The 24,851-nt window shown below is 41.6% G+C and overlaps 1 protein-coding gene across 1 annotated transcript in view; it reads left to right on the forward strand.

The window, feature by feature from the left end:
* Positions 1 to 24,851, forward strand: part of LOC106600510 (insulin receptor) — a 95,827-nt gene that overhangs the window by 14,229 nt on the left and 56,747 nt on the right. Inside the window, exon 2 of the mRNA XM_014191920.3 lies at positions 9,816 to 10,376. Within this exon, the coding sequence (XP_014047395.1) occupies positions 9,816 to 10,376 (561 nt within the window). The remainder of the gene's footprint in view (positions 1 to 9,815; positions 10,377 to 24,851) is intronic.

Raw genomic sequence — 24,851 nt, forward strand, 5'->3', positions numbered from 1 at the left:
CAGCTCCCCAGCATATTTTGGGGTTTTCATGTTCTGAAGTGTTATTATATTCTGTAATATTATTTATATTCTGTAATATTATTTATATTAAAACCTTATCAGACAGTTTCATAATGTCTCTCAACTTTACCTTATAAATAGATTGTTAAATTACCGTAATTTCCGGACTATTGAGCGTACCTGAATATAAACCGCACCCACTGAATAAAAAAAAAAAAGTATTCTTTCGAACATAAATAAGCCGCACATGTCTATAAGCCGCAGGTGCCTACCGGTACATTGAAACAAATGAACTTTACACAGGCTTGTAACAAAACAGGCTTGTAACAAAAATAAATAGGCTTTAACGAAACACGGCTCATAACAAAAAATTTAAAATTAGCAGTAAACAGTAGCCTACCAAGAAAGTCATTGCTCCAGACCAAGCTCCCGTGCAGCAGCTCTATTTCCTTTTCCAACAGCCAGATCAATCGCCTTCAACTTGAAAGCTGCATCATATGCATTTCTCCGTGTCTTTGCCATGATGAGGGTGACAAAATGACTACCGTAATCAGAATGATGGGAAGTTTGAGCGCGCTCAATTTAATCTAAACGGTAAACAAAAAAGTTGTTTAACCTTAACCCGTTAGGCAATTTCATTGGTCTAATGAAAGTTTCATGCCGCCCAAAAACTGAGCACGTCACACAATATTATTATTATTATTATTATATATATATTTTTTGAAAGCGGGAAAAATCCATGTATTAGCCGCGTCATTGTTTAAGCCGCGGGGTTCAAAGCGTGGGAAAAAAGTAGCGGCTTATAGTCCGGAAATTACGGTACAGAGCTTTTTGTCCTCTTTCTAATGACAGACAATGTAACCTAAATTCTCGATTGACTTTAAGGATTCTAGAATTGTAGTCTAGGTTCTAGAATGACCTGTATCTCCAGACAGCAGATTGTAATGGACAAAGTGTTTTTTTTCTATTAGTTTTGCTAAAGTTTTATGTGCTATTTCAACAGATCAGTTTGCTCCAGCACCTACAGAGTTAACCTCTCACAGTCTACAGTAGATGACAGTTTAGGAATATATGATTATGTGTTAGTTTCTAATTCACGAAGATATTATTTCATTACTTGTTATTGCTGTGTTATATGATCCATTGCTGGCAATTCAGTGGTTTGCTCCAGCACCTACAGAGTTAACCTCCCAGCATGACTGTCCTATGACTCAATCCCGACCTTTGATTTTTAACTCTCTGTCTGTTGTTAGTTGATCACCTCTGTTATTTCTTCATGCACAGGAGAGGTGGTACAAACAACAATTAAAGCCAATTAAGTTTGAATTCCTTTTCCTTTGCATGGGGATTCTGCTGTTTTGAGGAATAGAACTACATCATAGTTAGCTCTCCTAATGGCTGTTCGACTCTGTCAGTGGTGGTGTGAGATATTATTGATCAGTGGAAATCTTCAGTCGTGATCCTTTTGTAGATTATACAGTACCTCCGAGGCACAGACTTATCTCCATGTGTCTCTGTGAGTTAGTCCAGCAGCCCCTGTCTGTCTGTCTGCCTGCCTGCCTGTCCGTGTGTGTGGCTGGTTTCCATGGTAACTCCATCGGTTTGCGTGATGTTCACAAAACATCTCCTCTTTGTTTTTTTCCCAAGTTGATAGGAAGGACTCTTAACAGCTAGGTTGCTCCCCAAATGGCACCCTATTACCTATGGGTCCTGGTCAAAAGTAGTCTACTATATAGGGAATAAGGTGCCATTTGAGCTCAGGCAGCCCTAGACTAGACTACCTGTGGTGTTATGGATGGAATAGGATACCCCTCGACTGTTCATGAACTCTCTTACATCTGTGACGGTTGTCCCTGTTCTCCCTGTTTGTGTTCTACACCGTTGTGACATCGGAGGTATTATTTGTTTGCATGCTCAGTCATAGCAAAAACTCAATGTTGTCATCATAGATTCTGGTACAGGTGAATCATGATTTGTCTCTGGAGGGTAACCAGATTTCTACAGATGGGCATGAAGTTATATGATGAAAGCCTAACCACCACACTCAGCCACTGCTGTGTGGTAGGGTTGAATATTTTCCTGGTATTTTACAAATGTTCCATCCCGAGAATAAATCACTTTGCAATCTACCTAAACCAACCATGTTTTTAGTGGCATTAAATTGGAAAATTAATAATGAGGCAAATAGCAGTACTTTGGCTGTTTTTAGTTTTAATCCGTTTTTTTGTGAAACGCACCAAACAAGCTGTCGACCTAACCCTCAATGGATACAGCGAGCTGCGATATCATACATAAGAGATGTCCTGCTTAATCTCTGGCCCTTTGCTCTGCAAGTCTACACCGCAATGGAATACCACCATCATGACAATCAACGTGTTCCCAAGGATAGGCTTCTAAACCAAGGAAGGGTGGGAGTAGAGGAGGAATTTGGAATCAGATGAAAAAACAGCCCTTCAGAACATCTCTTCCATCTATTATGCATGGCAATGTAGAAAGCATAAGGATGAGTTACAGGCTTGTACCCAATACATCTGAGTACTGACAACCCTGCTTGATTTGTCTGAGACCTGGTTTATGGAACAGGATCGCGACTCTGTTGTGGAGCTGCATGGCTACACAATTGTTAGAATGGACCGAAAAAACAACTCTGGTAAGGGAAATGGTGGTGGAGTTTGTGCATTCACCAATGAGAAATATTGCAATCCTGCCCATATTACAACAAGGTCTGTACTAAAGATATTGAACTCCTTGCTCTAAACCTACGGCCATACTATCTGCCACAGGAAATAAATCAGGTCTGCTTTATTTATTGTTTACATAGACTCCTCCGCTGACACACTCATAGCTGCCGACTTGATTCATGACCTTGTATCCCAGGCTGAGACAGAGTCACCTGAAGCAGTAAAGCTAATCATGGGAGACTTTAACGTGTGCAATCTATCTCAACATTTACAATCATGTCAGCAATATGTTACCTACCCGAACTGAAGCCTGTCTGGACCTCCTGTTATGGTAACATCCCATGTGCGTATTTTTCCAAGGCACTACCCAATCTTGGGGGTTGGGATCATAACATGGTTCAGCTCATCCCAGTCTACAAAGTGCATCTGCATCGAGAGAATGCTAAAAAGGTAGAGATTAAAAGCTGGACTCCTGAAGTGACTGAAGGTTGCTTACTTTTTCTGTGGCTTAACCAACAAGGCTCGTAATTTAACAATTATATTGATATTTACAGATGGCATACAAGATTTTTATTAAGGCACATGAAAGTTCACATGTTTGAGAAGGCATTTCTGCTACAAAAACACATTTTGATGACATTTTTTTTTTTACGTTCAAACGGTTCTCCTGTGAAGTCGTGACTTACGGCATACGCCTAGTTTCCTGAATCGGGTCACATATTTTCAAGCATAGTGGTGGCTGAATCATTTTGTGGGTATGAGTTTTCAGAATAAAAAATTCACGGAATGGAGCTAAGCACTGACAAAAATTGAGGAAAACCTGGTTCCATCTGCTTTCGACCAGACACTGGGAGATGAATTCACCTTTCAGCAGGAGCTCTAACCTAAAACACAAGGTCAAATCTAAACTGGAGTTGCTTACCAAGAAGTTGAGCGACCGAGTTGAAGTTTTGTCTTAAATCTGGTTGTCTAGCAATGGTTTTCTGGAAATGACAAACAATTGGAGAGAGCTTGAAGAGTTTTGAAAAGAATAATGGGCAAATGTTGCACAATCCAGGTGTAGAAAGCTCTTCAGCCATGTTCACATTGGCAGTTTGAAGTGACTCAAATCCTATTGATTTGCATATCTGATTCGAATCTGTTCTTTTTCCTGCAGTCTGAACATCCAAAAACCACATGGAATCGGATATTTCGAGCCACATTTCAAACCACCTTCGTAGGTGGTTTGAAGTCGGATACAAATCTGATTCCTGGCCATGACTTGTCTGAACGGTCAAATCTAATTTATTTGAAAGTCTTCTTACGATTTGATTTTGAACATTCAAAGCAACTGGGAAACATCCATGGCAGGCATTGTCACCTTAGCTTGCTACGTAACTTCTGAGTGATAGGAAGCACGAGCACCACCACCAATCAGCCTACACCACTGCACACAGACCTGTCGTTACTGTGACAACTACTTTAGCCTTGTTTGCAAATGACTGCTACCTGAACAAACACACACATCCTATTTGGTCACATGCAACTTGCTATTTGGACAGTCCGTAGTCCAAAACAGATTTGAAAAACAAAACTCATTTGAGCATTAAGGCCTGCAGTGCCAAGCAGCATTATAAGGCTGCGTTGAGACAATGACTTATCAATGATCCAAGCCCAGCTCAGTTAATCCCAGATTTATACTGTCAGCACTGAGGCGGTGTGCCCTAGTAGGATGTCTACTGTGTGCAGCTCACCCTGCACTAACATAAATAACATGAGCATATCTACTTCTGCTATGCTTCCCAGTAAAGCAATGAAAACAAGTAAGCATCCCGGAAGAAAAGTGCTCAAATTAGCCCACATTAACATATGTAGCTGAAGAAACAAGGTTAATGAAATCAATAATTTGCTAGTAACAGATGACATTCATATTCTGACTATCTCTGAAACTCACTTAGATAATACCTTTGGTACAGTGGTAGCAATACAAGGTTATAACTTTTACAGCAAATACAGAAATGCCAATGGTGGCGGTGTTGCTGTTTATATTCCGAACCACATTCCTGTAAATCTGCCTCACCAAAAGCCCATTCTTGTGGGAAACTGCTATAGACCACCAAGTGCTAACAGTCCGTATCAGGATAACGTGTGAAATGCTTGATAATGTATGTGATAGCAACAGAGGTATATTTTCTGGGTGATTTTAAATATTGACTGGCTTTCATCAAGCTGCCCACTCAAGAAAAAGCTTCAAACTAACCAGTGCCTACAACCTGGTTCAGGTTATCAGTCAACCTACCAGGGTAGTTCCAAACAGCACAGAAATGAGATCATCAACATGTATTGATCTCATCTTTACTAATGCTGCAGAAATTTGCTTGAAAGTAGTCACCAGATCCATCTGATGTAGTGATCATAATATAGTAGCCATATCTAGAAAAAACAAAGTTCCAAAGGCTGGGCCTAATATGGTGTATAAGAGGTCATACAATAAGTTTTGTAGTGATTCCTATGTTGTTGATGTAAAGAATATTTGTTAGTCCGTGGTGTGTAATGAAGAGCAAACAGACCGATGCACTTGACACATTTGTGAAATTTCTTATTCTAGTGACTAAGAAAATGGCTGTAAAAACTGTTAAATCCCCGTGGATTGATGAGGAATTAAAAAATTGTATGGTTGAGAGGGATGAGGCAAAAGGAATGGCAAATAAGTCTCTCTGCACAACAAATAAGTCTCTCTGCAAACCTATTGCAAATTGAGAAATCATATGACTAAACTGAATAAAAAGAAGAAACTACACTGAAACAAAGATGCATGACAATAAGAATGATAGTAAAAAGCTTTGGACCACCGTAAATTACATTTTGGGACAAAAGGCAAACTCCGCTCCATCGTTCACTGACTGATAATGCCAACTACTTTAATGTTTTTTTTTCATTGGTAAGATTAGCAAATTTAGTAACAAACTGACACTACACATCCAAGTATATCTGACCAAATTATGAAAGACAAGCATTGTAATTTTGAAATCTGTAAAGTGAGCGTGGAAGAAGTGAAAAAATTATTGTTGTCCATCAACAATGACAAGCCACCGCAGTCTGACAATTTGGATGGAAAATTACTGAGGATAATAGCGGACAATATTGCCAATCCTATTTCCCATATTTTCAATTTAAGCATACAAGAAAGTGTGTGCCCTCAGGCTTGGAGGGAAGTAAAAGGCATTCCGCTACCTAAGAATAGTAAAGCCCCTTTTACTGGCTCAAATAGCCGACCAATCAACCTGTTACCAACCCTTAGTAAACTTGGAAAAAATTGTGTTTGACCAGATACAAGGCTATTTTACAGTTAACAAATTGACAACAGACTTTCAGCATGCTTATAGGGACGGACATTCAACAAGCACAGCACCTACACAAATGACTGATGTTTGGCTGAGAGAAATTGATGAAAAAAAGATTGGGTGCTGTTTTGTTATATTTCAGTGTGGCTTTTGACATTATCGATCATAGTCTGCTGCTCAAATCCATTTTAATCCCACTTTGTAACACAACAAAATGTGGAAAAAGTCAAGGGGTGTGAATACTTTCTGAAGGCACTGTGTATATAGTGCACTACTTTTGACCGGGGCCCAGGTTGTACTGTTCCAGTTATCAACACTAGTCACTATCACCACAGTGGACTGCATTAGATTCTCAATTAGGAATGCTTGGCTCTGGCTGAATGAGATGTCCATCCCAAATGGCATCCTATTCCCTATGTAGTGTACTATGTTGGGAATAGGGTGCCACTTGGGATACGACCAGCCTGGTCAAACGCATTCAACTATATAGGGTGCATGGGCCCTGGTCAAAGGTAGTGCACTATAAAGGGAATAGGCTGTCAGTTGGGACACAGTGTGTCCACACTCCACAGCACACTGCTGGGAACTGTTTGTACTCTGGTTCCCTGGCTGCTCCTTGGGATCATTTACTGTCCCTCCCTGTGTATGTAGTCAGAGCAGCAACAGTGATCATGACAGATCAACACGATCCGGAAATGTCTTGTTTGGAAATAAGTGTTGCAATGACAGGTTTCAGAGTATGTACAGTATGTCTCAATGTTTTCCCACACAGACTCTCTTTCTCTCACAATTCAATTAGGCTGTCATTGTAAATAAGAATCTGTTCTTAACTGACTTGCCTAGTTAAATAAAGGTTACATTTAAATAAACATTTCAATTCAATGGGCTTTATTGGCATGGAAAACATACACTGAGTGTACAAAATATCAAGCGCTCTTTCCATGACATAGACTGACCAGGTGAAAAGATCCTTTTATTGATATCACTTGTTAAATCCACTTCAATCAGTGTAGCTGAAGGGGAGGAGATAGGTTAAAGAAGGATTTTGAAGCCTTGAGACAATTGAGACGTGCATTGTTTCAATTGGGGGGGCTGCAACTCAATATTAGGAAGGTGTTCTTAATGTTAGTTTTGAGTACTTTAATAGTGGGTTAGGTCTACTCTATACAAAATTAGCATACCTCCTGAGTCTCATCCCTGTTTCAAACCTGGTAGTTTGGCTGATGGGACTACCAGCTCTCTGTAACCTAGAGAGCATAATTTACAATGATGAAAAAATATAAATTCAAATTCAAAGATTTTACTGAGTTAGTTCATATAAGGAAATCAGTCAATTGAAATGATACATAAATCAGGCCTTAACATGACTGGGACTAAAGATATGCATCTGTTGGTCACAGATACCTTAAAATAAAAAAAGGTATGGGTGTGGAACAGAACCTGTCAGTGTCTGGTGTGACCACCATTTGTCTCACGCAGCGCAACACATCTCCTTTGCATAGAGTTGATTAGGCTTTTAATTGTGGGCTGTGGAATGTTGTCCCACTACTCTTCAATTACACTGCGAAGTTGTTGGAGATTGGCAGGAACTGGAACACGCTGTCGTACACATCGATCCAGAGCATCCCAAACATGCTCAATGGGTGAAATATCTGCTGAGTATGCAGGCCAGAGAAGGACTGGGACATTTTCAGCTTCCAGGAATTGTGTACGGATCCTTGCGACATGGGGCCGTGCATTATCATGCTAAAACATGAGGTGATGGCGGTGGATGAATGGCACGACCATGGGCCTCAGGATCTCATCACGGTATCTCTGCGTTCAAGTTGGCATCGATTAAAATGCAATTGTGTTCATTGTCCGTAGCTCATGCCTGCCCATACCATAACCACACCGCCACCATGGGGCACTCTGTTCACAACGTTGAAATCAACAAACAACTCGCCCACACGTCACCATGCACGCTGTCTGCCATCTGCCCGGTACAGTTGAAACTGAGATTCATCCGTGAAGAGCACAGTTCTCCAGCGTGCCAGTAGTCATCGAAAGTGAAATTAGCTTCCCTGAGATGGTTTCTGACAGTTTGTGCAGAAATTCTTTGGTTGTGCAAACATTGTTTCACCAGCTGTCCGGGTGGCTGGTCTCCGGCACGTGTCCGGGTGGCACGCTTCCTGAACTTGAGACATCTGTGGCATTGTGTTGTGTGACACAACTGCACATTTTAGTGGCCTTTTATTGTCCCTAGCACAAGTTGCACCTGTGTAATGAGCATGCTGTTTAATCAGCTTATTGATATGCCACACCTGTCAGGTGGATGGATTATTTTGGCAAAGGAGTGATGCTCACGATGAGGGATGCAATCAAATTTATGCACAAAATTTGAGCGAAATAAGCTTTTTGTTCATATGGAACATTTCTGGGATATTTTATTTGAGCGCATGAAACATGGGACCAACACTTTTTACATGTTGCATTTTATATATTTTTTCAGTGTAGTTACTTAAATTACAGCCTCCAGCCCCATGCCAAATAAGAGTAGAGTTGTCATCCGTTTTGGAATAAAATGTGGGAAGCAACCAATGACAGCAGCCCTTAGTAGAATAGTGCTTACAGCCAATGACAGTGCTCAATACTAAAATGTGTGTAATAACAGCCAATGATGGCTCTCTATATTATAATGTGGGTAACACCCAGATATGTGGTTGCTGAACCAACTGTCTGCAGAGAGGCATGGGTTTCATCAAACCAAGATACTGTAGATACATAACCACATATTTTGCTGTGAAATTGTTTCTTCTCAATCCAGACTATTTTAGTCTATTTTTATTCTAGGCCTTGGTCTCTTTGCCCTAAAACTGGTTTTGCAATGAAGGTTATATTAAAGATTACACAATTCACTTACTCTGAACTATGCATAGCGTACTATACAACCATTTCATGAAGTAGCTGTTTGATAGATAAAATCTATTGTATTTAACCCTTAGCCAAGCTAACAATTGGCTCATTCAACCCCCTCCTCTCCCCTGTCACTATTCCCCAGGTGGTTGCTGTAAATGAGAATGTGTTCTCAGTCAACTTACCTGGTAAAATAACGGTAAAAGAAAAATAAATAATCAATGTTAGTCAGTTAAGAATAATTCCCCATTTGCAGAAATAATGAGCTGGCCAAGATATCATCACTATTCTTATTAATTAGGCTACATATAGCATCTTAATCAGACTTATGTGGCTATTGCTGTTCACTGTCTACACTCATTTTATTCACATTCAATACAACACAATAATTGCCCCTGAGGGGATAAGTACAAAAGCTGTATTGAATTGAAATAAAGATATGTATAAGTGAGGTAGGGCCTGTGAAGGTTTTCTTAATGAACTTAGTAGGCTGTAGCAAGCAAACTAAACAATAGCCTACTGCAGTTTATTTCTTGAAATGGTTGAATGTAATTTATAAAAAGCTCAACTCTTGGGGATATGATACATTACAGAGCCGAACTGATCATTAAATGAATGTGCTTGACAAAAAAAAAAATATATTCCCAGGAGGTAAAAAAATGACATTGCATGAATAGGATATAATGTGCTCACTCAGATTATTCCTCAAAAGTGGTTGGTTGTTGAATCTTCTTTATTGAAGTCCATAGAATTTAGATGGACAACACACCAAAAAATATGCAGACCAATAAATGTCTTGACAGAATATTTTTGATGTGCAATACTATCGTTGCCAGAATCCCATCTCTAATCAGTTTGTCTCCTCCCCTCCACTTCTCTCTCCTCTCTTCCATTCCCCTCTCCTGCTCCCCTGAAGTCTCCCCTGGAATCTGCTCCAGTAAGGACATCCGGAACAACGTGACCAACCTGCGCTCCCTGGAGAACTGCACAGTGATTGAGGGCCACCTGAAAATCATCCTCATGTTCAAGACCAAGCCCGAGGACTTCAGGGGCCTAAGTTACCCCAAACTGACCGTGGTCACAGACTTCCTCCTTCTGTTCAGGGTCTACGGCATGGAGAGCCTCAAAGACCTCTTCCCTAATCTCACTGTGATCCGAGGTAACAACCTGTTCTTCAACTATGCTCTGGTCTTCTTTGAAATGCTGCAGCTCAGGGATATCGGTCTCCATAGTCTGATGAACATCACCCGAGGAGCGGTGAGAATCGAGAAGAACCCAGACCTCTGCTACCTCTCCACCCTGGACTGGTCCAAGATCCTGGACACGGTGGAGGACAACTACATCGTAGCCAATAAGAATGACCGGGAGTGCGGGGACGTGTGTCCCGGGGCGGCCAAGGGGAAGACCACCTGTCAGCAGACCACCATCAACGGCCTCTTCAACGAACGCTGCTGGACGCACAAGCACTGCCAGAGAAGTAAGTCACTGGGTTCTTATTTAGTTAATCCTTTATTTAATCAGGACGTCCCATTGATGTCAGAAGACCTCTTTTACAAGGGAGACCTGACTGTCTTTGGTTCTTAGTCATTTCTTTGTACGATGGAAGGAGTGTTTGTATTTAAATGCATGTAAAATTGCACACTAGGATAGATGTTTCCTTGTCTGCGGTTATTCCATGTTTTGGATACTCACTCTGTTTTTTTCCTGCCATAACCTCAATTTGGGAGAAGACCCACTGCCGTGCACAGGGCTTGTACTTGTTTTAATGTGTCAGATTATTTATGTTTTAGTGTTTTGCTATTTATAAGATCCCTGATCTACTTTCACTTATCTGATTGTGGTGAATCTGGAAGGGGAGAGGGAGGGCAGGGGAAAGAGAGGGGGAGCAATCGAGAGTGGGGGAAGTGTGAAAGAGAAATCGAGAGTGGGGAAAGGTGTGTGTGAGAGAGAGGGAGCTCTCAGGTTGCAGTGATGTCGCTTAACATTCAAAGACCAGGTCTCCAGGGGAGTCAGATTAAGGAGAAGAGTTGTTAGAAAGCGAGAGTGGAGTGTGTGTGCGTCAGACGGAGTGTTGTAGTCTTGCCAAAACACTTACTCACTCACTCGTGTCCTTTAGCGTAGAAAGGCCAGCTGCAGAGCCAAGAAGTCATGTGCTAATAACTATTAGGGGTGTAACGTTACCGTTCGGAATGGGGGCCTCGGTTCGGTCCGTGCTGTGAACCCGAATGAATACATAAAAAAACACTAAGCCTATTGGCTATGCCTACGCTGTGTTGTAGGCCTGTGCCTCTTGGGTAAATATGAGCTGAAAAAACATGTTGAGGCTATTCCGTTAAAACAACTCGAGCCTATGCGCCCGTTGTACTTCAAATTAAAATCTTTATTGGTGCATTTCAAACTGTCCTTTTGTGAGGCACAGCCAGGAACTAGTTCTGTGTGATGGTGAGTGGTGGGGTCGATAAACCAGAATTGGAGGATCCTCCATCATCGTTTAAATCTACAATTTGGAGACATTTTGCTTCCCAGTAGATTACAACTGCGATGGACAGAGAGTAGTGGATAAAACGTTAACAGTATGACGCTCAATAGCCTTTGCAGCTGCCAACACCTCAAATATGTTGACACATTTAAGCCGACATCACCCCAGTATACCGGAACAAGACAGAAACGCAAAGAAACAACAACATAACACCGTCCCCCCTCTGCATTTAAGCAGCACTTGGCAGCTGATTCTTACATGGCCAAAGAAACTAAAGGAGCGATAGGTAGGCTGTTTATATTTTTTACAGTCTTTGGTTTATAGCCGAGGATATGCGCCCGTTTTCGGTGGTTGAGAATATGCGGTTTCAGCACCTCGTGAAATGCTTGAGCCACATTACAAACTTCCCTCTTGCACCCGTTTCAGCAAACGGGTAGTACCCACTCTGTATAAGCAGGCCAAAGCCAAAGTTTTCAATGAATTGGCCAATGCACTCTGTGTTGAGCTTACTTAACAATGACAGCCCATCACATTACCCCAGAGTGGGAGATGTACTGTGCTACAGACCCCTTTATCTGGCACTGAAGGAGTCAGGATCATGGTGCGTTTGTAACTAATATAGAAGTGGTAATTTACCACATATGGCTGGGAAATATCTACTTGAACAGCTCTCCAACTTGTAATTACTAATGAGAAACTCCTCCGGAGCACCCACTTCACCCACATGGTGACCTTTGACGTCACCTACTAAGGAAATGGCGTCTAAAACAGCATTTTCAGCAGTTAAATGCAACAACAAAACAATTTTAGAAAAAGCAATCTATTAAAAAAAAAAGTTTACTATAACTTATTTACAATCATAATGGCTGTACTTAATTTATGATTGACGGAGCATGTTGGCCATTAGCCAATCAGCGTTTCTCAACGAGTACAAATCACATGAATGCATCCAACTGGTATTTACGACTTCACAACTGGTAAATTCCCACCTCACATGGTTACCAATGCAGCAGCAGAGTGGAAACTTGAGAGGCCCAACCTAACAATCCTGTCACAACAGACAATGCTAGGAACACTGTGAATGCTGAACATTGTGAATAGCATTTAATTTTACTGCTGTACTGAAACCGAACCATGACCCCAAAACCGCAATACGTACCGAACCGTGTGTTTGGTGAACCGTTACTAACTATGGTTGAGTTCAGGTTGTATGTCAAAACTTTAACCATGCTCCTGAGCCCTGGGATTGATGCAATGCAGCCAAACATGCTGTGTGATTGTTCTGCTAGACCTGAGAGTATTGTCTCAGCCCCGTCACACATGACCTGTAGAGAGACGCGGGTGCCTCTACACACACACACACACACACACACACACACACCCACACACACACACACACACACACACACACACACACACACACACACACACACACACACACACACACACACACAGGTGATGATGTCACTACTTCTCTAGCCTTTTCATTTCCTGAGTATAGAATGAGACATGCTGATAGACTAGTAGCTACTGAACCTGAGAAACCCTGATTGCCTCCCAAATGGCACCCTATTCCCTCTACATTTCATTGGGCCCCCTATAGGGCTCTGGTCAAAAGTAGTGCACTATATAGGGAATAGAATGCCATTAGGGGCACACCCTGCCTGCTGCTAAGGCCCGTTCTCCTTCTGAAGTGGGTTTGTTGTGAAACCAGGAGCCCACCCATTCCACATTCACACAGTTCAATCAGCTTTCAGTCTGAGCTCGGAGAAGAATGTAACATATGGGTATTACTGAACCCCCTCTCTCTGCTCTGTCTGCCTGGACTGCAGCATTATGTAACACACTGTAGAACAAACACACACACATATATACAGTACCAGACAAAAGTTTGGACACAACTACTCATTCAAGGGTTTTTCATAATTTTTACTATTTTCTACATTGTAGAATAATAGTGACTGCATCAAAACGACTAAATAATACATATAGAATCATGTAGTAACTAAGTGTTCAACAAATCAAAATATTTGCCTTGATGACAGCTTTGCACACTCTTGGCATTCTCTCAACCAGCTTCACCTGGAATGCTTTTCCAACAGTCTTGAAGTTGTTCCCACATGCTGAGCACTTGTTGGCTGCTTTTCCTTCACTCTGCGGTCCAACTCATCCCAAACCATTTGATTGAGGTTGGGGGATTGTGGAGGCCAGGTCATCTGATGCAGCACTCCATCATTCTAATTCTTGGTAAAATAGCCCTTACCCAGCCTGGAGGTGTATTGGGTCATTGTCCAGTTGATAAACAAATGATAGTCCCACTAAGCCCAAACCAGTTGGGATGTGTGCCTTGAATTCTAAATAAATCACAGATGGTGTCACCAGCAAAGCACTCCCAAACCATAACACCTCCTCCTCCATGCTTTACGGTGGGAAATACACATGCGGAGATAATCTGTTCACCCAACCGCTTCTCACAAAGACACGGCGGTTGGAACCAAAAATCTCCAATGGACAGATTTCCACCGGTCTAATGTCCATTGCTTGTGTTTCTTGGGCCAGGCAAGTCTCTTCTTCTTATTGGTTTCCTTTAATAGTGGTTTCTTTGCAGCAATTCGACCATGAAGGCCTGATTCATCAGTCACCTCTGAACAGTTGATGTTGAGATGTCTGTTACTTGAAGTCTGTGAAGCATTTATTTGGGCTGCAATTTCTGAGGCTGGTAACTCTAATGAAATTATCCTCTGCAGCAGAGGTAACTCTGGGTCTTCCATTGCTGTGGTAGTCCTCATAAGAGCCAGTTTCATCATAGCGCTTGATGATTTTTGCGACTGTATTGACTAACCTTTGAGTCTTAAAGTAATGATGGACTGTCGTTTCGCTTTGCTTATTTGAGCTGTTCTTGACATAATATGGAGAAGTATAATAATATAGCCATGCATTATCATGCTGAAACATGAGGTGATGGCGGTGGATGAATGGCACGACGATGGGTCTCAGGATCTCGTCATTGTATCTCTGTGCATTGAAATTGCCATAAATAAAATGCAATTGTGTTCGCTGTCCAAAGCTTATGCCTGCCCCTACCATAACCCCACCTCCACCTTGGGGCGCTCTGTTCACAACGTTGACATCAGCAAACAACTCGCCCACACGACACCATACACGCTGTCTGCCATCTGCCCGGTACAGTTGAAACCGGGATTCATCTGTGAAGAGCACACTTCTCCAGCATGCCAGTGGCCATTGAAGGTGAGCATTTGCCCCCTGAAGTTGGTTACGACGCCGAACTGCAGTCAGGTCAAGACCCTGGTGAGGACGACTAGCATGCAGATGAGCTTCCCTGAGACAGTTTCTGACAGTTAGTGCAGAAATGCTTTGGTTGTGCAAACCCACAGTTTCATCAGTTGTTCGATAGGCTGGTCTCAGATGATCCCGCAGGTGAAGAAACCGGATGTGGAGGTCCTCGGCCGGCGTGGTTACACGTGGTTTGTGGTTGTGTGGCCGGTTGGACATACTGCCAAAATCTCTAAAATTGTCTTATGGTAAAGAAATGAAAATTAAATTATCTGGGAACAGATCTGGACATTCCTGCCGTCAGCATGCCAATTGCACGATCCCTCAAAACTTGAGACATCTGTGGGGTTGTGTGACAAAACTGCACATTTTAACCTCTATGGGCTAGGTGGGACGCTAGCGTCCCCCCCGTGGTGCACTCCATCAACAGCAGGTGCATTTCAAGAGCGGCAAATTTGAATCCAAATAAATGTCAAAATTCAAATTTTTCAAACATACAACTATTTTACACCCTTTGAAAGATAAACATCTCCTTAATCTAACCACGTTTTACGATTTCTAAAAGGTTTTACGGCGAAAGCATAAATTTAGAGTATCTTAGGACAGTACATTTACAAGAGTTGTGTGTAATGTTTTGTCAATTCAAAGACAGGGTCACCAAAACCATAAAACCAGCTAAAATGATGCACTAACCTTTTACAATCTCCATCAGATGACACTCCTAGGACATTATGTTAGACAATGCATGCATTTTTAGTTCTATCAAGTTCATATTTATATCCAAAAACAGCGTTTTACTATGGCATTGATGTTGAGGAAATCGTTTCCCTCCAATAACCGGCAGTCAAGTCAGCGTCACAAATTAAATAATTAAAATTAGAAAACATTGGTAAAATATTATATTGTCATTTAAAGAATTATAGATGTACATCTCTTGAACGCAATCAACTTGCCAGATTTAAAAATAACCTTACTGGGAAATCACACTTTGCAATAATCTGAGCACTGCGCCCAGAAAAATACGCGTTGCGATACAGACTAGACGTCATGTTGGGGAGATCTAAAATCGAAAATACTATGTAAATAATCCATTACCTTTGATTCTCTTCATCAGATGTCACTTCCACGTATCACAGGTCCATAACGAATGTAGTTTTGTTCAAAAAAGCTCATCATTTATGTCCAAAAATCTCCGTCTTGTTAGCACATGATCTAAGCCAGCCGGACTTCTCGTCATGAACGAGGGGAAAAAATATATTTACGTTCGTTCAAACATGTCAAACGTTGTATAGCATAAATCATTAGGGCCTTTTTTAACCAGAACATGAATAATATTCAAGGTGGACGAATGCATACTCTTTTATAACGTATTGGAACGAGGGTACCCAACATGAACTCGCGCGCCAGGTGTCTAATGGGACATCATCGTTCCATGGCTCTTGTTCGGTCAGATCTCCCTCCAGAAGACTCAAAACACTTTGTAAAGGCTGGTGACATCTAGTGGAAGCAATAGGAAGTGCCAAAATATTCCTCAGTCCCTGTGTTTTTCAATGGGATAGGTTTAAAGGCAATACAACACATCAGGTATCCACTTCCTGTCAGAAAATGTCTCAGGGTTTTGCCTGCCAAATGAGTTCTGTTATACTCACAGACACCATTCAAACAGTTTTAGAAAATTTAGGGTGTTTTCTATCCATATGTAATAAGTATATGCATATTCTAGTTACTGGGTAGGAGTGGTAACCAGATTAAATCGGGTATGTTTTTTTATCCAGCCGTGTCAATACTGCCCCCTAGCCCTAACAGGTTAAAGTGGCCTTTTATTGTCCCCAGCACAAGGTGCACCTGTGTAATGATCATGCTGTTTAATTAGCTTCTTGATATGCCACACCTGTCAGGTGGATGGATTGTCTTGGCAAAGGAGAAATGTTCACTGACAGGGATGTCAACAAATTTGTGCACAAAATTTGAGCGAAATAAGCTTTCTGTTTATATGGAACATTTCGGGGATCTTTTATTTCAACTCATGAAAAGTGGGACCAACACTATACATGTTGCGTTTATATTTTTGTTCAGTATACTTAGGAAAAGTCAAGGACTGATGGGGCATGACATTAACAATTGCAGAGTAATAAAACAATTAGTCATGAGCAGTCCAAATGACCGCCTTAGCGCTTCTAGTGTTAACTATGTGGTGACTGTTCCATGGGGTTTCTTTCAGAAGGTCTTTGTTCTGGTGTAATAATCTCATTGCGGTAGTGACTACTGAGCCGTGCTGTGCTGTGGTGTTGAGTGACAGTCTGTCTTTCATAGGGGATTGAGCACCACAGTTTCTGTACAGCAGCCGGCTTTTTAATGTACTTTAGTCAAATGGCATCCTATCCCCTATATAGTGCACTACTTTTGACCAGAGCCAAAAGTAGTGCACTACATAGGGAAAAGGGCCACAGCCCAACAATGAGACTCCAGCTAAATGAGTGTGAGCTGAATGAGCCAGAGGTTCCCAGGAGACTGGTATTTGACACGCATTATAAAATTATCTTCATTATCTTCCCCTCAGAGAAGATTACACACACACACACACACACACACACACACACACACACACACACACACACACACACACAGCTGTGAGGGAGGGAGGAAAAGATAGTGGGTGAGGGGGAGAGAAAAAGACCAAGAGAGGGAGGAGAACATATACGGAGAGAGGGAGGGAGAGATTAGCAGTAGCAGCCTGTGTTCCAGTGTTACGGTTGGTGTTACGGTTGGTGTTCCGGTGTTACGGTTGGTGTTCCGGTGTTACGGTTGGTGTTCCGGTGTTACGGTTGGTGTTACGGTTGGTGTTCCGGTGTTACGGTTGGTGTTCCGGTGTTACGGTTGGTGTTCCGGTGTTACGGTTGGTGTTAGGGTTGGTGTTACGGTTGGCGTTCCAGTGTTACGGTTGGCATTCCAGTGTTATAAATGTGGTCCATATTTGAATAACTTGAACAGCAGGGTGCTTTACAGAATTACTTCTCTCTCTTGCTCGCACAGACCCTAAGAACTGTTGCAATGTTGGCTGGGTGTTATGTTACAGTCTTGATGTGTTGGTGAGTCCAGAAAGAGTCAGGTGAGGTGAATGGTGGTCATAAATATAGGCCTACAGATGGTCCAAATTACCCTAATGGGCGTCGCATACACTTGCCTCCACCAATCAGAGGCCTGTAGGCTGGTCAGGGACACTAAGAATTTCTTGACTGCTAACACACACACACACACAGCATAAATCACCCAACGTGTGTTTGACTGAAGATGTCCATTGTTTTTTCTAGCTTCTAGATAACAGCAGAGTGGCACGGTGGTGTAAGGGTGGATGTGTACACACCACTGCCCCCCCCCCCCCCTTCCCAGTGGTAGGCTGTGTGTATGTATGTATGTATGTATCTCTGTGTGCATGTGTATGTTTTTGTCTGTATGTCAGTGTCCACGTGTGTGTGTCCGTTGTGTGTGACACCTCTCTCCCCTGTGGCCGGCGGTGGTCTCCACACATCCCAGTCAAGTCTGTCTGGCACCAAGTCCATCTCCTCCTGGAACAATAGCAGTCCAAGTTCATAGAGTGTTCTATGCACGATTGTTTCCTGTCTTTGTGAGGCCAGTTCCTGTCCAAGGTTATGGATGGCCCCATGGGGCCGAGTGAGGGCCATCTCTCTCTCTGCATTGATGCTGACGGACTCTTTTACAACCAAAACACTGCCACCATGTGACCTTGTGTCTTGTCCCTTGAAAAGCAATGTATCTTCCTTTTGAAAAAACTGATTTGGAGGGAATCAAGGGATTGTTAGCCTAATTATTGGGTTTTTACCTATAGTAGCTCCTTGGTCTAAGGAAGACCTTGTCTCTTTGATTTGTTTCTTACATGTGGAGCTCTGGTGAGAGGTGAGCCAATTTCAACACTGCCAGGCAAGAGGGAATGTGTGTGTGTTCATTAACCTGCCTGCCGTAGTGTTGCCGACTCTTCCTCCTAAAACAGGATATGTGTTTGAAAGCCAAGCCAGCCCTGTCCAAGTCAAATCAAATCAAACTTTATTTGTCATGTGCCGAATACAACAAGTGTAGACTTTACCGTGAAATGCTTAGTTACAAGCCCTTAACCAACAGTGCAGTTGAAGAAGAAGAAAATATTTACCAAGTAGGCTAAAATAAAAAGTAACACAATAAGAATAACATTATGAGACTATATACAGGGGGCACCGGTACCGAGTCAGTGTATGGGGGTACAGGCTAGTTGAGGTAATCTGTACATGTAGGTGGGGGTGAAGTGACTATGCATAGGTAACAAACAAACAGCGAGTAGCAGCAATGTACAAAAGGGAGGGGGGGTCGATGTAAATTGTCCGGTGGCGATTTTATGAATTGTTCAGCAGTCTTATGGCTTGTAGGTAGAAGCTGTTGAGGAGCCTTTTGTTCCTAGACTTGGCGCTCCATGCCACGATGTGAATCACTCTCTCCATTTTCTTGAACTCTTGTAGAACTCTAACTCTTCAAAGAACCTTTCTAAACCTCTTGAAAACTGTCTGCAGAATAAGAAGCGTTCCATATCATTTTGATTGACGGGTTTAATCTGTTGCAATTGTTTGTGGCAAACAACTTCGGCTGCTCAGATCTGCAGAAAGAAAAACATGTCAGGCAGGAGTGGATAGATGCACTACTAGGAACAACAGGATTGCTGCGTCCCACCCTAGTCAACAGCCAGTGGAATCGCGTGGCGCGAAATACAAATACCTCAAAAATGCTATAACTTCAATTTCTCAAACATATGACTATTTTACACCATTTTAAAGACAAGACTCTCGTTAATCTAACCACATTGTCCGATTTCAAAAAGGCTTTACAGCGAAAGCAAAACATTAGATTATGTCAGGAGAGTACCCTGCCAAAAATAATCACACAGCCATTTTCAAAACAAGCATATATGTCACAAAAACCAAAACCACAGCTAAATGCAGCACTAACCTTTGATCTTCATCAGATGACTCCTAGGACATTGAACAAAACATGCATGTATTGTATAACAATCAAGTTTATATTTATATCATAAACCAGCTTTTTACATTAGCATGTGATGTTCAGAACTAGCATACCCACCGCAAACTTCCGGTGCATTTACTAAATTACTCATGATTAACGTTCACAAAATACATAACAATTATTTTAAGAATTATAGATACAGAACTCCTTTATGCAATCGCGGTGTCAGATTTTAAAATAGCTTTTTGCCGAAAGCACATTTTGCAATATTCTGAGTACATAGCCCGGCCATCACGGCTAGCTATTTTGACACCCACCAAGTTTGGCCCTCACCAAACTCAGAATTACTATTAGAAAAATTGGATTACCTTTGCTGTTCTTTGTCAGAATGCACTCCCAGGACTTCTACTTCAACAACAAATGTTGTTTTGGTTCCAAATAATCCATAGTTATATCCAAATAGCTCCGTTTTGTTCGTGCGTTCAGGTCACTATCCGAAGGGTGACGCGCGAGCGCATTTCGTGACAAAAAAATTCAAAATATTCCATTACCGTACTTTGAAGCATGTCAAACACTGTTTAAAATCTATTTTTATGCTATTTTTCTCGTAAAATAGCGATAATATTCCAACCGGGCGACGTTGTATTCATTCGAAGGCTGAAAGAAAAAAATGGAGAATTCTCATGAACGCGCATCTCCAGTGTCACTGTTCCCAGGCTGACCACTCACAAATTCGCAAATACTGCCCCCTAGCCCCAACAGGTTAACAAGCCAGTGTCATGACTCTCTCTCCTTGGTGAGGATCAAAGGTGCCAGATCAGCTTGGCACATGGCGGACAGGTAGCCCAAAGGTGAGGAGAGAGGGAAGTTTGGCCAGTTTTTATGACTTAAAAACTGGTCGTAAATAACTTGCAGAAACTCTCCCTTTGTTTTTTTTAGTATGAGAAGGAAAAGAAATGCCTGTGTTACAGAGAGAGTCTTACCCAAAACAATCAACACTGGGAAAATATATTTCAACATCTGAATGTTGGGAATGATGAGAGATGCAATATGGAAAATGAATGTCTATTTTGTGATGTCATTAAAAGTGATAGAAAGATGTCGTAACGGGAACATTGTAACTTGAAGAGCTTGTACATAGTGTATATCAGGTTTACATCTTGTTAATACAATGTGAAGAACGATTAAACTATTTTTGAAAATATAAAAATGTCATTCCAAATGAGAAATTGTATTTCATGCAAACTTGTGCCCAGTCAGTAGCCACACCCAAGTGAGCTCAGAGTTCGTGTCAACATGACGGAATGCCCTCCAAGGCCAGAGTGATTAAATGGACTTGCTAACGAAGTTTACATTAGACCAAATCATGCTGGGTTGCTGCCGGTGTGTAAAGTGGTCCTAGCTGTACCCTGAATAATCAATCATTGAGACCAGAGAACGTGAGGCCGTGGTCCACGCGTTGAAATGGTAGGAAACTTTGTAAACCAGACCAAAACATGCACCGTCTGCAGCTGTGCATGTAAAGTAGTCGAGGACATTTGACCAAAGACGAAAGGGAAGAACAGATCCCTCTGAACTCTGTGTGGTACATCTGAAGTATATCCTAACGAACACTCCAGAACAAAGGAAGCCTACAACTAAGTAGGACATTGTGACCTATGGTGGACAACCAGAGAATTAGATCTAACCACTTCCCATAGAACCATCGAGTTCAATAGGGAGAAGACCGACATCTATGCGTAAATATCGCATTGCTACTGGCGACTTAGACAGGCATGTCAGCCAGTCCATTGGGTTTTTAAATTTGCATTTCTTTCCCGAATGAGCGGTCGTTCATGTGCAAAGTATTCATATTCCCGTGATTGTAGCTTCCAAATGTATGTATGATAAGTTGACTGTCTTTGTCTCTCCCTCTCCTTGCATAACCCTCCCTTTCCATTGTGTAACCGAACAGTCATGCTTTTGTTAGACCACTATGGATCTGTTTTCATTGTATTATGTACATTTGAAGTCGGAAGTTTACATACACTTAGGTTGGAGTCATTAAAACTCGTTTTTCAACCACTTCACAAATTTCTTGATAACTTCTTACGGATCATTGGGATGCTAGCGTCCCACCTCGACAACATCCGGTGAAATTGCAGAGCGCCAAATTCAAATTACAGAAATCATAATATTAAACATTCATGAAAATACAAGTGTCATACATCATTGAAAAGTTTAACTTCTTGTTAATCCAGGCACTTTGTCAGATTTCAAAAAGGCTTTACGGCGAAAGCACACCATGCGATTATCTGAGGACAGCGCCCTGCACACAAAAGCATTACATACATTTTCCAACCAAGCAGATGCGTCACGAAAGTCAGAAATGGCGATAAAATAAATAACTTACCTTTGAAGATCTTCATCTGGTTGCAATCGCAAGGGTCCCAGCTACATAAGAAATGGTCCTTTTGTTCGATAAAGTCCTTCGTTATATCCCAAAAAAGTAAGTTTCGATGGCGCACTTGACTCCGTAATCCACCGGTTTCCCTCGTTCAAAATGCATACAAAATGAATCCCATAAGATACCAATAAACTTCTTCTAAACAAGTCAAACAACATTCCTAATCAATCCTCAGGTACCCTATTATGTAAATAAACTATCAAATTTAACCTCTCTAGGGTAGGTGGGACGAAATCGTCCCACCTACTCAACAGCCGGTGGAATCCCGTGGCGCGATATTCAAATACCTTAGAAATGCTATTACTTCAATTTCTCAAACATATGACTATTTTAAAGACAAGACTCTCGTTAATCTAACCACACTGTCCGATTTCAAAAAGGCTTTACAACGAAAGCAAAACATTAGATTATGTCAGCAGAGTACCCAGCCAGAAATAATCAGACACCCATTTTTCAAGCTAGCACATAATGTCACATAAACCCAAACCACAGCTAAATGCAGCACTAACCTTTGATGATCTTCATCAGATGACAATCCTAGGACATTATGTTATACAATACATGCATGTTTTGTTCAATCAAGTTCATATTTATATCAAAAACCAGCTTTTTACATTAGCATGTGACGTTCAGAACTAGCATTCCCACCGCAAACTTCCGGTGAATTTACTAAATTACTCACGATAAACATTCACAAAAAACATAACAATTATTTTAAGAATTATAGATACAGAACTCCTTTATGCAATCGCTATGTCCGATTTTAAAATAGCTTTTCGGTGAAAGCACATTTTGCAATATTCTGAGTAGATAGCCCAGCCATCACGGGCTAGCTATTTAGACACCCACCAAGTTTAGCCCTCACCAAAGTCAGATTTACTATAAGAAAAATTTGATTACCTTTGCTGTTCTTCGTCAGAATGCACTCCCAGGACTTCTACTTCAATAACAAATGTTGGTTTGGTTCAAAATAATCCATAGTTATGTTCAAATATCCTCTGTTTTGTTCGTGCGTTCAAGACACTATCCGAAAGGGTAAAGAAGGGTGACGCGCCTGATGCGTTTCGGGACAAAATTTCGAAATATTCCATTACCGTACTTCGAAGCATGTCAACCGCTGTTTAAAATCAATTTTTATGCCATTTTTCTCATTAAAAAGCGATAATATTCCGACCGGGAAACCCTGTTTACGTTCAAAGAGAGAGAAAATAAAAACATGGGGTCGCCTCGTGCACGCGCCTCAGTCTCATTGTCCTCTGATCGACCACTTACCAAAGGCGCTAATGTTTTTCAGCCAGGGGCTGCAAAGACATCATTCAGCTTTTTCCCGCCTTCTAAGAGACTGTGGGAGCCGTAGGAAGTGTCACGTTACAGCAGAGATCCTCAGTTTTGGATAGAGATGATCAAGAAGGCCAAGAAATGGTCAGACAGGCCACTTCCTGTAAGGAATCTTCTCAGGTTTTTGCCTGCCATATGAGTTCTGTTATACTCACAGACACCATTCAAACAGTTTTAGAAACTTTAGGGTGTTTTCTATCCAAAGCCAATAATTATATGCATATTCTAGTTACTGGGCAGTAGTAATAACCAGATTAAATCGGGTACGTTTTTTATCCGGCCGTGCAAATACTGCCCCTATCCCCAACAGGTTAAGACAGAGAATACCGGAGACCATTACCGGAGATAAATAACGAAGTACGCACACTCACCGGAACGCGCTACAAACACTACAGCCAAAATGGGAGCCAATTAGAAAAACTACAAATTCTAGCTAATTTTTCAAAAAACAAGCCTGAAACTCTTTCTAAAGACTGTTGACATCTAGTGGACGCCCTAGGAACTGCAATCTGGGAGGACTTCCTTTTATATTCCCATTCCCAGCTATTGTAATCAGAGGTGAGCTGAAAAAATAATTTCTGGATGGATTGTCCTCGGGTTTTCGCCTGCCATATCAGTTCTGTTATACTCACAGACATTATTTGAACAGTTTTGGAAACTTTAGAGTGTTTTCTATCCAATACTACCTATATGCATATCCTAGCTTCTGGGCCTGAGTAACAGGTAGTTTACTTTGGGCACCTCATTCATCCAAACTTCCGAATACTGCCCCCTAGCCCCCTTTTTTTTTACATCCACAAGTCTGGTTAATCCTGGGGAGCAATTACCAAATGCCTGAAGGTACCACGTTCATCTGTACAAATAATAGTACGCAAGTATAAACACCATGGGACCACGCAGCCGTCATACCGCTCAGGAAGGAGACGCATTCTGTCTCCTAGAGATGAACGTACTTTGGATAAGTGCAAATCAATCCCAGAACAACAGCAAAGGACCTTGTGAGGATGCTGGAGGAAACGGGTACAAAAGTATCTATATCCACAGTAAAATGAGTCCTATATCGATATAACCTGAAAGGGCGCTCAGCAAGGAAGAAGCCACTGCTCCAAAACCGCCATAAAAAAGCCAGACTACGGTTTGCAACTGCACATGGGGACAAAGATCATACTTTTTGGAGAAATGTCCACTGGTCTAATGAAACAATAATAGAACTGTCCTAGCGCCCCACATCAAAATACTTTTTCAACCCAGCACAGGCGTAAAATAAATCACAAATAGCGATTAAATAAATCACTTACCTTTGAAGAGTTTCCTCTGTTTGCAATCCCAAGGGTTCCAGCTACACAATGAATGGTTGTTTTGTTCGATAAAGTCCTTCTTTATACCCA

Source organism: Salmo salar, chromosome 03, assembly GCF_965601325.2.
Source record: "Salmo salar chromosome 03, fSalSal1, whole genome shotgun sequence".
NCBI classification, from domain to species: Eukaryota; Metazoa; Chordata; class Actinopteri; order Salmoniformes; family Salmonidae; genus Salmo; species Salmo salar.